Below are 13,740 nucleotides of genomic sequence, written 5' to 3'. Positions count from 1 at the left end.
AATTCAGTGTCTGGATTGAGGCCTCTGGTATTGGTTTGGTTTGGTTTGGTTAGTATGGTGTTAGAACTCAGAGTCTTACAATTGTTAGACAGGCAATCAGTTGCTCAGTTTCTTCCCTTAGATGGAGTATTGTGGACTTTTCTACTGGGCTGGACTAGAATTGCAACCCTCCCAATTCCAGCCTCCCACAGAGTTTAGAATAATAGGCATAGGTACACACCATTACGTGAAGCCACTGTTGAGAAGTGGTCTTGAGGATTTTTCTGGGTTAGTTTCACAAGTTACCTGATCTTCAAATCTGTTGGGAAAAAAAGCTGTTTTCTCCATTTACACACCAGAAATCTCAAGCATAGAGTTATCCTTGTCTAAAGTCACAGTCAGTAGAATTTGTTTCTGAATGTTCTGCCCCCCAAAAGCCACTTTAAAAAAAATGCTTTAACTCCTTCATTATCAGTGTCTCCTACCAAGCAAAGCTGAGGCGGTCCTGGTTCAGCCAGGTGAGTGACAGTGAGTGCTTCTATCTTCTCTGCTCCTCATTTAAAGGCATGGGATTTGCTTTTGTTGGCTTGTACTTAGAGATCTTCTGATGAAAACTATCCAGGGCCTTATGTATTCAAGCATCTTTATGATCCCTGCTAGGCTGAGCTATAGCTTCTAGTAATCCTACCAATTCAGTTCCTGCTGACCAACCTCAGGGGTCATCATAAAGTACTTAAGGAATTCTCATCTACTGCATTCTCTGATCAGGGAAACCTTTGCACTCTTCTTTGAAGAAAAAAAGGTAATTTTGTACCCTGCTGAGGGATAGAAAGGACTAAATGTACTCGAGTGGAAAACGTTATTATCATTTCAAGGATTTGATTACCAAAATAAAGACTGACTCCTAAATCTAGATTGCCTGAGATTATGGACATTTCAAAAACATTTTCTTAAACCAAGGGCACTGCATTTGTTGTCTTCAGCATTTTCTCCTTCTCTCAGGCCTCAGAATAACTGTCTGTGGTTTACTGTTTGTATTCTAGGAAATCCATTATCTGATTTAAGTTCACCACAATCAAAATGATAAAGATGTCCTTAGTTTTCATTCCTTCCTTACTCTTTCTTCCCTCCCTCCCATCCTCCCTTTCTCTTTCTCCCCTTCCTTCTCTCCTTCCCTTCCTCTGTCCATTCCTCCTTCCCTTCCATCCTCCAGTCATTTTTGGTGGTGTATTTTAATGCAACAAATGAATGCATAAGTGGACAATGCGGCTGTATTAAATAACTAGTTCCCTAATGTGAACATGCTCTGCAGTGTTGTATTTCGGAGACCTGGGCTACAGGCCCTGGATCTTCCAGTGACACGGACAACACTTGAGAATGATTGGCTTCCTCTGTGCAGCAAAGGATGGTCAAGAAGAGGGCCATGACATCAGTGACCTGGAGATTATTTCTTTTGTCCTCAACACCTTCAAACATATAATTAGAAATAATACAATTCCATAAATATGTTAAATGAGTGGAAAGAAATAGGAACAGCTGTAGTAGGAAGACCCCTACTCAGGCAGGCGTGTCCAGAGTGACAGAGCCCACCACAACAAAGTTGTTAACAAAGAAGCAACTTTATTGAGAAGGTTCCTCCACTGACCGGTCAGGGCTGCAGCACAGGCTCGGGAGCTGATACTGCAACCCGGAGCTGCCCACGTACATTGGTTTTTAAGGGCAAAATCCATGAGGTTGAGCCCAATGGGATGGTAACACACACAAAGGACTGTACAGTTATGCCAGAACACACCCAAGTGGCCAATGAGGTTACAGTTTGTCTGTAATGGCTGTTTAAACCAGCCTATCACCTTGGTTTAAAATGGCATGCAAATTGAGCGGGTAAGGTGGAGTCTACCTCTTGGTGGGCAAAAGGCGGAGTTTACCATAAACAAAAGGTGGGGTTTACTGTAAGCAAGAGGTATCACCAGTTTGAGCCAGATTACAACTTTAACTCAACAATCAAGGGTGTGTTAGGTTATTAGGGGGAGGGGGACCAGATGCATTTTTTTCATTCGGGGAAGTAGCCTGTCGAGTCTAAAATCCCTAAAACCAAAGCAAAGCTCAAAATGGAATCATACCAGCTTGGGCCCCATCTCAGGGTCCACTTCACAACAAAGCCAAGCCTAGTAATCTGCCCTATTCCTGTCTTGTCAGCCTCAGTTTCTTCCTTGTCTTTTGAGCACATGACACACATATGCACATTCTCCTCTTCACCTTCCTGCCCTCCAAACTGCTAAAATCCCTGAATATCATTCAACTGTCAATACCAGCCTCTGTTAATGGGTTAAGTCATTATTTCCTGAGTAGATCTACAGTACTTTGCTTGTGGGCCCAACAGAGCACTTATTTCTATAAGTTTGGATTATTTATTTATTTATTCACAGATGTTTATTCACACCAACAGTATCACAGTTAATGAGCTATGGCTTCAAATGAAGTCATCTCATTTGGTCTTCACAGTAATCCAATGAGTCCTTTTTATATCACTGACGTACTTAATTGAATTTTTGGTAGCAGATCCTGTTGTAGCTGTGAGAAAGCTAAAAACACCCCATTCTCAAAGATCTTACATTCTAATGAACTGACACACACGTGGAAACAAGTTCAGAAATGAATGAATCTTATGGTATTTACCTATAGGGCCTTCAGTAGACGTTTATGGCATGAGAAGGGAGCCCCCTTTTAGGATGTATCTGTGAGAAAAGGCCCAGAGAAAGGATGCCTCCCTGCCATGGCCAGCTGTCTATTCACAAACCAGGAAGAGAATCCTCAACCAAACTCAATCGTACGGACATTCTGATCTTCAACTTCAGTCACCAGAACTGTAAAAATAAATTTCGACTTTTTTTTTATAGGTACACAAAGTCGTTGAGATAATGATAAACCATTAAGGACATAAAATTTGTGCAGGTAAAAGAGAATGATGAGTGGGGAAACAGAACTAACTTAAGATACTGCATTCCCCCAGGAATCTCTCCTTCCTGTGTATCTATGCATCATCCATTGCCTTGTCAAGAGACATACTTTGGTCACTCAAGAATCTTAAATAGTGAACAAAACTTTTTAACTGATTATTTGCATGATCTCTTCCAGCTACTAGACTATACTGAACATACAGAAATGGATAAAAGCAAAGTGCCAGTGATCATGCCCATAATCCTAGCTACTCAAGAGGCTGAGATCATGAATGATGATCACAGAATCATCGTTCAAAGCCAGCTAGAAGAGAAAAGTCCATGAGATTCCATCTCTAAACAATAAGCAAAAACCCAAGCTGTAGGCATGGCTTAAGGGAAAGAGTACAAGCAAACTAGCTGAGCAAGTCAGACCCTATTCTTAAAAAAGGATCACCAGAAAAAGAAATGTTTACAAGCCAGACATGAGGCTGTCAAGGAGAAGGAAAAAGAGAACAAGAAAAAGGAAAGAAAAAAAGGAAAGAAGAAGAAGACAATAAAAACTGTCCAAGAAACATCTCAGTCAATCCATGGGCCTTTGAAACAACACAGTCCACTCTGGAAGGTCCTGATCTAGTACAGAGAAGCAATAGTTTGGTCCAACCCTAGAGTATTTTCCTACTGTGTTTGAGATGCACTCTACTTTTTTGTTGGCAGCAAAATTATCTTTGTAATTATATTGGGCTTAGATGAATACAGCAGTGAATTTGCATTCTCTTAAGTTCATAGCATGGGATAGTATGAAAAAAGTGTAGGAAGAAGCAAAGAAGAACCAAATGAGGGTTTTAATTTTTGCTATGCAAAGCATAGCATACACCTGCTGATAAGAATCACTAATACAATGACAGGCAAAAGAACAGGAAGCTACTGGTACCTGATGATAACTAAAAGTAAAAGGGAATTTTCAACACCCCAAAACACGTACTATTAGGATTCCAAGTATAGACTCACTTAACAGCCCGTTAGCCTATTCAGAAGCAGATTTTTGAGTTGTTTATCCATGAGAGATGAGGAAGTTACGTGGGTTGAGTCACATTTGCTCCCTGGAGGTCTCTGTCACTGGTCTTAACCGTAGAGTTTGGTAACAGTGCCAAGATAAACCAGCTCTTATCAGAATAAGACCTGAGCTGTGCTTTGTGCTCAGCTCCAACAAGCTCAAGCTAATGGACCAAAGTCCAAGCCTGCTTTTGAGATCTGAAACTGGGCAAGGGCTTGGATTCTTTGCTAGTTGAGTGGGAAATGGACCCAAGAACATTGAGGTCACAAACATAGTAGTCTCACCTGTGACCAGAGGAGTGAGGTCCAAGGTTCTGAATGTTTTATGTTCCTTTCGAACTTTATATTCACTATGTCGCTAATTTAACCACATCTAGAAATCTCCTAAGGAAAATGACCAGATCAAGCGAAAGTACTTTAAATGAACTGCTGATGTCATTTAGGTGGTTCTAGCATATTCACAGAGCTGTTGAGTGTTCAGCCTGCAGTGCCAATGACAGTTGTGCTGGGTGCCAGCTCTGATGGATGGATGTGAGGGTAGGAATGAACGTGTAGAGGACACAGTGCTCTGCTTTTTCAGCATTCATTTGTATAAAGAACGAAATTGTACTGGAATGCTTTGTGGTTGGCTCCCCTCATGATTCCCTTACAAGGCTTTCCCTTTTACCTTAGGAAAGTTTCACTTAGCCTGAGTAACATTTAATAAATCCTTTTCTTCTGGGAACTATGCATGCTATGTTTATTAGGTTTTTGTTGTTTTTGGACTTCAAGTGGTATTTTCTCTTTAAAGTCAAATCTTACAAGTTTTAATTAGCAATGGAATAACTGGAGTTTATGGAGATAATGATTTTAGCTAAGGGATTTTGGTAACTGGCCTTAATCTTCATACTGTTTGTAATTTCCATTTTCTCTAATGTTAGTTTTAATAATGTAGCTAGCTTTTGGCCACATCAAGGGTAATCTGTTTATATAACATCACTCAAGTATGAAGAAATTTAACTGTTCTTAGGAGTATGAATTTCAGCACAGTCATGACAGGGTTTGCTGAATTCTGGTCATGAAACAGGATTTCCTGGGGCTAGGAGTATAGCTCAGTGGCATAGCACTTGCCTAGCATGAACAAGGAAGGCCCTGAGTTCAATCCCTAGCATTGTATCCCTACCCACACCCCCCAAAAAAAGAAAAGGTTTCTTTTCTCAAATTCAGTAATAAAAATTAAGCATGCAAAGCGAAAAGAGTGCTTATTAAGTACCAGGCATTATGCTTAGGAAATAAAATTTCAAGGAAATGAAAACATGAGTAATCCAGGCCAGTATTTCATCTTCTTTCCATTATAAACTTGTAATTTTCCTAAGTTAGCAGAATAATTTCCTCGCCCATCCATTTTAGCTTGGTAGGGTAAATAGGCTTTAAGAGTAGCTTCTTCTTATCAAAAGTACAATCTTTAATCATTTTCAGGCTTCTGGTGAACTGAACCACATGTTCATTTTGAAATTCAGCTAAGAAATTTAGGAAAGCATGTACTTAACACAAATCAAGGGGGATTTGTTTGTCCTATAAAATAGATTCCTTACAAATGACAAGGAGAAGAGTTCAGCAAAGCTGACAGAGTAGAATCAGCCTCAGGCACTGCTATCTGTGGAGATTCTTAATAATCAGGCTCACTTTCATGAGGAAAAAATCATTTAAGCATTCTATCTCTCCACCTTCTTGTCTTTTAAAGCTACTATAGGGAATGATGAGTGAGAAAACATACAGAAAGGGTTTTCTACATAGCCCAACAAAAATTCCATGTCCACATGTAGAACCCATTGCTGCAAAATAGAGTTCTCTCAATTCTAGGTAACTGACCAACCATTTCAATATTGTAGAGACGTGTGATTGCACGTGTGATCGAAGATGTTAGGGTGGTTGTCTTTTGCTAATTTCCCTGCACAACCCATAATAGGACTTCATCATATGGCAAAGGTAGATGTTAACCAAACTTCGTGTCCATCCATCTCTCCTCACTAGGACCTTTATTTTCTTCTGTGGCGCATAAGCAATAACTACATAGCATTTTTATTTTCTCATTTAAATAGATACCCTCTCTCTACCTGAAAACACTCCTTTAGCCTTCAAGTATTGTTCCTGTGGCCCTTCTAATGACCTCTTCTCAGCTTTGTGGAGGAAAATTTCTTCTTTATACAAGGAGCTAGCATTTGCCATAATCTTAGCTAATGACTAAGTTCAGTCTCAAGCAATAAGAAACTACCAGATATCAAATGTCTCCTCAAAGCTGTAGTGACAAATTTCCAACAATAGCTTAGGCTAGGCACAGTGACTCATGTCTGTATCCCAGCTACCCAGGAGGCAGCAACCAGGAAAATCATTATTTGAGCCAGCCTAAGGGAAAAAAAAATTCTGGAGATCCTATCTCAACCAAGAAAAGCTGACCCTTGTGGTCAAGTTAGTAATCCCCGCTAAATGAGAAAGACATATAGGGTGACCACAGTACTGGCTGACTTAGACATGAACTGAGGCCTGTGTGAATAATAACTAAAGAAAAAGGGCTGGGGGAGGGATGGCTGAAGGTGTAGAGAGCCTGCTTGGTAAGCACAAAGCCCTAAATTCAAACCCCAGTACCACAAAAAATAAATCAAGGGCTGGGAAGGTGGCTCAGTGGTAGAGCGCTTGCCTTGCATACATGAGGCCCTGTGTTCGATTCCTCAGCACCACATAAGCACAAAGAAAAAAGCTAGAAGTGGCGCTGTGTCTCAAGTATCAGAGTGCTAGCCTTGAGCTGAAGAGCTGAGGGACAGCGCCCAGGCCCAGAGTTCAGGCCCCATGACTGGACCCTAAATAAATAAATCAACATTAGCATCGATTAGTTGATGAATCCTAGAAGTTGTAGGTTAAAATATTGTACTTTATTGTTAGTAATTATACATGATAAAATTATACATATGATAAGAATTAACTCAAACCAGTGAAAATCTATAAGCATGTCTTATTTATGAAAGAAATTATCATTAAAGATACTTATTTAATGATATTTTCCCAATAACATGACTCATACCTAAGTTTCTAGTCTAAGAATCACAATTTATTACATTTTACTGGCAGATTCTTTACATTTGAATATGACTTTGAGTTTGGTTACTCAGATTAACTTGGACTCTTGTTATCTTTGCATTAAATATTTTGGCAAAACTATTCGGCCTCCTGCCAAGACCATTCTCATATTATTAATAGAAGAGCTTGATTGATGATGTAGCAGTAACAAAATAAGAGTTTGGTTAAATCAGAGTCTGATCTTGTGTTTCTAAACACTGGCTTTATTCTACCCATATAGACAGTAGGACAGTTCAGAGACTAAGCCTTGATCTAATGAATCTCCTCTAAGAAATGACCAGGGCACAGGCTCACACACATAGTTACTTGAATTTCCTTGAATGGGTCATGAACAGACCAAGAGATCACTGAAGAATAGTGTTAACAGTGTATTTGTTAAATATTATCTTATGAATCCAAACAACCTTTATATTTCAAATTGCAAAAGAAACACCTCTAAGCATGAGCTTAGATTGTTTTGGTTGAAGGTTTAAACAGTTTTTCAAGTAATGTCTATGTTTTAAGTGATGATAGAATACATCCCTCTAGCAATGAATAGTTTATGGCTCATCTACTCAAATGCAGCATAATCACCTAGGATAAAAATGAACAGCCACCCTCTGTGAGACCCACGAACAGGTGGTACAGCTAATCATCCCAAATGTTCCGGATGTTGCCCCTGCAGCAGCTGTCTCCAAAGACAGGAGTCCCTGGTTCTGCTGTCAAAGAACAAGGGAGGGATCCCCTTGGACATCCATTGAGGCACTCATGGTTAAACATGTGCTGACTTGCTCCGGTGGGTTTTTTTTTGTCTGTTCCACCTGTTCCCTCAGATAGGCCCAAGGAACCAACAGCAAGGAAGGGATGTCTGGAGATTTCCCTTATGAAAATGAACATTTTCATTTGCATCTGAATCTTTACCAGCAGAGTTGATTATTGAAAACATTCATTACCAATATACTAAAATGCTACTTATTTTATCATCTCTCAGTCTGTGGGAATAAATTGTAGTCAAATAGAGCCTGACAAACTGGTACCTGTCTAACCTTGAGTTCATGGTGGTTTTTAAAGACATTAAAAAACATTGGTGCATTAGATGGAGCCAAGGGTCATTGTTCTAGAATATTTTATATTCTCTCTTTGGATAATTGATGACTAGCATTTTTATGAGGAGGCTTTTATTTTCCAATAGGTAATACATGGGTGACACCATTTAATACATAATATAATAACAAAAGGCTCTAAATGTGATAACATACACTTTTAATTGCTGCTTTAAAATTTTACCATTTTCATATTAAAATATATTCATTATGACACTTTTAGGACATAGAAACAAAAAGATAATAAAATTATCATTCAGTGTTAACATCAATTTTGACAGACAGATTGATAGATACATTTTCCTAGTAAAACTATATAATATAGAACACTTCCGTTGCCTTTTGATCTATAGGAGCTCATTTTATTTTAGTCATGTTACTTATTTCCTGTTATATCTGTTGCAGGGTATTTTTAAATTTTGGTTTTGGTATCATTAAGATTTATACAACATGTTTATATATGCAAGATGTTTTGACTTTTTTATTTTCTGACATAGCATTTGTGCTTAAGAAGGCTCTTCACTAGACTCATATATTTATCTTTATTTTCATGTACTACTTCAAGATTTTATTTTTAGATACCTCCCTAATTTTCTAGTACATCAGACTTTTCTCATATAAACCAAACTATGCATCCTGAGACTCATATGTATAGGTTCAAAACTATTCCAAATAGTAAAATACAGAGAATGAGAGAGTGGATTTCATTCTAACATACCAAATAGGGATTCTAATTGCCAAAAATATAGTTAACTAGTTTAATGTGAACATGTAAGTTAAGAAATTACTTAGTGATTCAAATTAGTTCTTATTAGAATAAGGCAATGTGGGCTAAGATGCCTACAATTATATAATGTTATATAACATTATTTGCTGGATTGAAAAAAAAAAAAAACCATAGGACTACAAGATGCCCAGAAGCTAGGAGCTCTAGTCCTGATCCCAGTGATAATTACTTTGGACAATTCATGTGCCTCTCAGCTTCAGATGGCTCACCTGTCTAGGAAAATCACTCAACTCCCAGGGTGCCATCTATAAAGTGCAGTAAGATACACAATACCACAGTTTTAAAGATCCCCTAGATGCAAGCATCAGTTCCTTTATCTTAGGATGGAAGGTTCTGTAGTACTAGAGCATCAGATAAGGGAATCAATAACTAGGCACACACCAAATTCTTAGCCAAGAGTCTCTCCTTCAAAAAATTGGACATGACTTACAGAGCATGTGAGTTTCCTTTAACAGCAAATGTGTTCTTTATATGCTGGAATGTTTTCACTTATTTGAAATGATTATTCATTGTTCATTGTTTGTCTTAAAGCAGTGGTAAGGACACTGCTTTGTTAAAAGCACCCATGAAAAAGGAAATATTGTCTTTCAGTAACATGGAGCTTGAAAAAGTAAGCAGTCTAACCAGGGTGATATTTAAATTATATAACACAATAGGATATAGGCATCAATCCATCAGAATGGACTCGGACCATTCTTGTATGTACACTGGAAAGTAGAGAATTTAGAGTGTGTACCAAAAGCCCAGCTAGGAACTTGAGTTACAGAAGAAAACAAGGGAACAATGTCTCTGCCTCCTCAATGGGAAAAGAAATAATCAAAGAAACAAAAGATCCTTTCAGAGAATAACTTTATAAAATTAAGCAGTTAAGTAGATAAAGTGATCAACTATGTGGCTATTTTAAGTGGAATGCTCAAGGGAAATTCTCTAGATATTTGAAGAAAAAATTATGAGGAGCCAATCCTTGGAACATTTGAGGAAGGGAATAGCATGGGGTTAACCCTAAGGTGAGCAAAAGCGGAGCACAATATTTGAGAGAAGGCGGCCAGTCCAGCCATATGGAATTGGTGGAAATGTAGAATGTCGAATCAAAGCCTGATACCAGAAGATGAAGCTACAGAAGCAGGTAGTAGTCAGCCCTTACAAGGAGAGACACAGAACAATGGAAAGGTATTGGAGACTTTTAAGGAGAAGACAGAAATGATTTCATTTAAGGATACAAAAGATGATTCTAGCTGCCGTGAGGAATGTGGACTTTAGGGTAAAAGCTAATAGGGGACTGGAGAAAATGCTGCTATTTTTGGACTTGGAAAGCTACAGTAGAAAGAGTGAGAGGTGATCACACTGAAGATATATTTAGAATTAAATTGTTACATTTCCTTCCTATGTTGAGTTTCTTTTAGAGCTAAAACCTTGGTGTCATAAGGAATATTATTTCTATAAGATCCTTTTAAATATGTCATTTATAAAGAATGGCGAGATGTGAAGTAACATAAAAGAAAGACAGCTTCTTTTAAAAGTCTAATATTCATGCTACTAAGTGAAGATAAAGTTATATTTTTACTTGGGATTTAATGACACCCTTCATCATTTGTTTCTATTAAAGTTTCTGGCTAGTATTGTGGTAGTCAATCAGTGAAGAAGCTAGATTTGCTTTGTGTGACATTTGTCTGGGTACTTACACATAAGTTTTTAATACTCAAAATACATATTTTTGCCTCATGTCATGGTTTATAGTGAGTATTGCAGTAACAATGTCCTTTAGAGGATGTTCTCACAGTATTTTCATTAAGACTTGTCTCCATGCCTTGTCTATGGTTGGGTTGACTCCCACCTTGAACATGGTTCCATCTTTACTTCCCCAGGCAAACATTCTCCAAGCCAGCTACAGTGATATGAGGACCACAGTTCCAATCTTGCTCATGAGGTCCATTCTCACATAGGAGAATGTTTAACAGGATTCACAATCATCTCTGGGAACTTGTTTCTTCTCACATTTTCTAAACAACTTTCTTTTCCTCCACTTTTCCCATGATTAAACATGTGCTTCCAAGACTTTACTCAAAAACAAAATTTTTAAAGCATCTTTACAATAAAATAAAATAAAAAGATTTTTTTAAAAAATCACAAAAATTTCCCAACCCCATCCCTTCTCCAGGTACAGTTGTGTACCAACTTCCATTATACTGATAAGGCTGGTATCTGGGCATCTGCATGGGTTTATTGAGTCTGCTTTTTAATAATTGGTTTACATTTTGAAATCCTTGAAGAAGAAGTAGCTTCTTATTTCCTTGTGATTCAATCTCAGCTTAGAAAGTAGCCTCTGAAATTGAAAGTAATTAACAAATAGTATATGAACAAGTGAAATGAAAATTGTATGACCTAGGAGTTTCTTGTGCCATTATGGTACCTGGTACAGTGATTTGTGTGTATACTGTGTGAAACACAATGGCTCATATGTTTGATGTTTGATCCTCCATGTGGCAGCATTAATAGAACCTTCAAATGACGGGGCCTAGTGTAGGATCATTAGGACACTAGGGTAATGTAGTTCTTCTAGGGTCCCAACCCTGTGGCTTCTGGTGTCATGATAATGAGATCTCTCCCTCTCACTCACCTTCAGGTGTTTTATCACAGTGATGGGAAATGCACTAATACACCTGCCATGTATCCTCCTCCCACTGATACTTAGACAAGGAAAAGCACTGGCTCCTTTGCCTCCACCCCAGTCTCACCTGCTTATCCTCCTTTTGAAGATACACAAATGCCAGCCTGTATTGTTCACTCGCACCCTCCAGTGTGGGAATCATAGCCCTTTTCATACACTCTTTCTTGCAGAGTACGAAGACGGTATTTCCCTGAGGTTGAGTGAGAATCATGGTGGATAGCTGGTTTTAAATACAGGTTCATTCCATGAACCCCACTCTGTGCTCTCTTGGAAAACAGCTCAAATTTTCTTCAAAACAGGCATTTATATATAAACCAGTCTCATCATGAGCAATTAACGAATGCTCTTCTAGCTCCTCAAAATGGTAATGAAATTTAGAGCTGATACGTAGTTCATATTTCATGAGTATACTTGGGTAAATAAGCTGTCAGATTTGAGTGCTCATTATTTCTCTGTATCATCACAAAATATCTACAACTCACTGGCCAGGCTGTGAAAAATTGACCAAGGTAATTTATTTTAGCAAGGACAAGAAGCCATCTGTGACCTGTTTTTTAAAAAAAGTAGAATCAGCTCTCCTCCTCATTAAGTTTTTTAACTGGAGTGATTATCATGAAAGTCACATACATAATGGAGACAGGTTTGCCTTTAGGAAGAAATTTCTTTCTGTGAGGTCTACGGCTATCTCAAATCCTTTCAGCTCTCAGCTAGTCTGAGATGACTTTGCCAGCTCTATTCTTCACTGGATGCATCAAATGGCTAGACTTTTTCACCACCACAGGCACTTTCTTCCTCCTGCCAGTCTTCCTGACATTGTTTGATAGAATCAGGAACAGCCTTCGGAAGTTAGTTTTATCTTTGAAAAGATTACCCATATTGTGGAGTAACAGAAGGCAGCATTGAACATGATATAAAATCTACTTGAAACCAAAAGGACATCAATAATGATAATTGTTATTATTACTCTGTACGAAGTTCTGTATTAAGTGCCAGTTATAATTACATAATTAGTGCATTCGGTTCTTGAAACAGCCCTGTAATTTAAACATCCCAGCATGTGACAGATGAGGAAGGCAATGACTTTGAACAGATAAGGAGGTCGCCCGAGGTCACACATCAGTAGATGGCCAAGTTAAATTTCAAACAGCTCTCTTAGCCTGCAGTGGTCCAGGTCTGGAATGAAGTGAGCATGGTTGTTAAAGAGAGATGCTTAAGACAACTGGTAACCTGTTCAAAAAGAATGCTAGCCCAATTTCTGCTATCACTTATTTGGAAGAATCTGCATGATGAGTTGAACAGATGATTGACTAACTTCCATGTTTCTTTTCCTTCTAGAAAGATTTCCAACCGGTAGCAGCCTCAGAGAACAACTGGGAATCAGTCACAAGCCCTATCTCCGTAAGTAATTTATGATACCATTACCAGTGAATCAAACTGACAGAATAGCCAAGATCAGCCTCTGAAGGACCAGATCTCAAACATGATGAATCTGTCCATTTCTTTCAGGTTATGGGGGATTATATGACACAGCCTGTGTTTCAGAATAATTTTAAGGAATTACCAGTATCCCATGGTAGGAACTTGGGCTAGACAGAAGGTTTATGTATTTGTCAGTTACACAGCAGAGCATTCCCACAAAAGGACTTTGCAACGTAGGGAACTGATTCATTGGTTCTCGTTCAAGTGAGCAAATTGAAAATCACTTCCTGAATATCCCACAAAAAGCTGTTAACTTGTGCATTTTCAAAGGACTTCCACAACTTGAAAAACCTCGGAGTTTAGAGGAAGATAGCGTGAGTGAGAGAGACAGATCACAGAGCTGGCCTATCAAGAACAAAAAGAACAAATATGGCTGCAGCTATGTCATTATCACCAAGGACTGTAGAGGATGACGCATTTATCATGGCTTGTACTATAATTAAATTCCTAAACTCTTCAGGAATACCTGACATAGAACACATGGCCAGATAAATAATTATCTGGTTACAACTGTGCAGAATATAACATAGATTCATGTTGGTAATGTAGATGGCATCAAAGAAAAGTTAAGTCAGGATGAGGTGTTTACTTATTCTGACAAGGTTGGCTGAAAATTAGATGTATGATTTCTAGGGGAAG

The 13,740-nt window shown here is 38.4% G+C and overlaps 1 protein-coding gene across 3 annotated transcripts in view; it reads left to right on the top strand.

The window, feature by feature from the left end:
* LOC138821387 (platelet-derived growth factor D) overlaps positions 1-13,740 on the top strand; it is a 172,937-nt gene that overhangs the window by 135,000 nt on the left and 24,197 nt on the right. For all 3 annotated transcript variants that reach the window (XM_070013581.1, XM_070013582.1, XM_070013580.1), the window contains one exon: positions 12,958-13,020. In XM_070013581.1, the coding sequence (XP_069869682.1) occupies positions 12,958-13,020 (63 nt within the window). The remainder of the gene's footprint in view (positions 1-12,957; positions 13,021-13,740) is intronic.

The sequence above is a fragment of the Dipodomys merriami genome, unplaced genomic scaffold (assembly GCF_024711535.1).
Source record: "Dipodomys merriami isolate MVZ:Mamm:240054 unplaced genomic scaffold, mDipMer1.0.p SCAF_91, whole genome shotgun sequence".
In the NCBI taxonomy this organism is placed as follows: Eukaryota; Metazoa; Chordata; class Mammalia; order Rodentia; family Heteromyidae; genus Dipodomys; species Dipodomys merriami.
The sequence above is the reverse complement of the archived record's forward strand: the minus strand, read 5'-3'. Positions and strand labels throughout refer to the sequence as shown.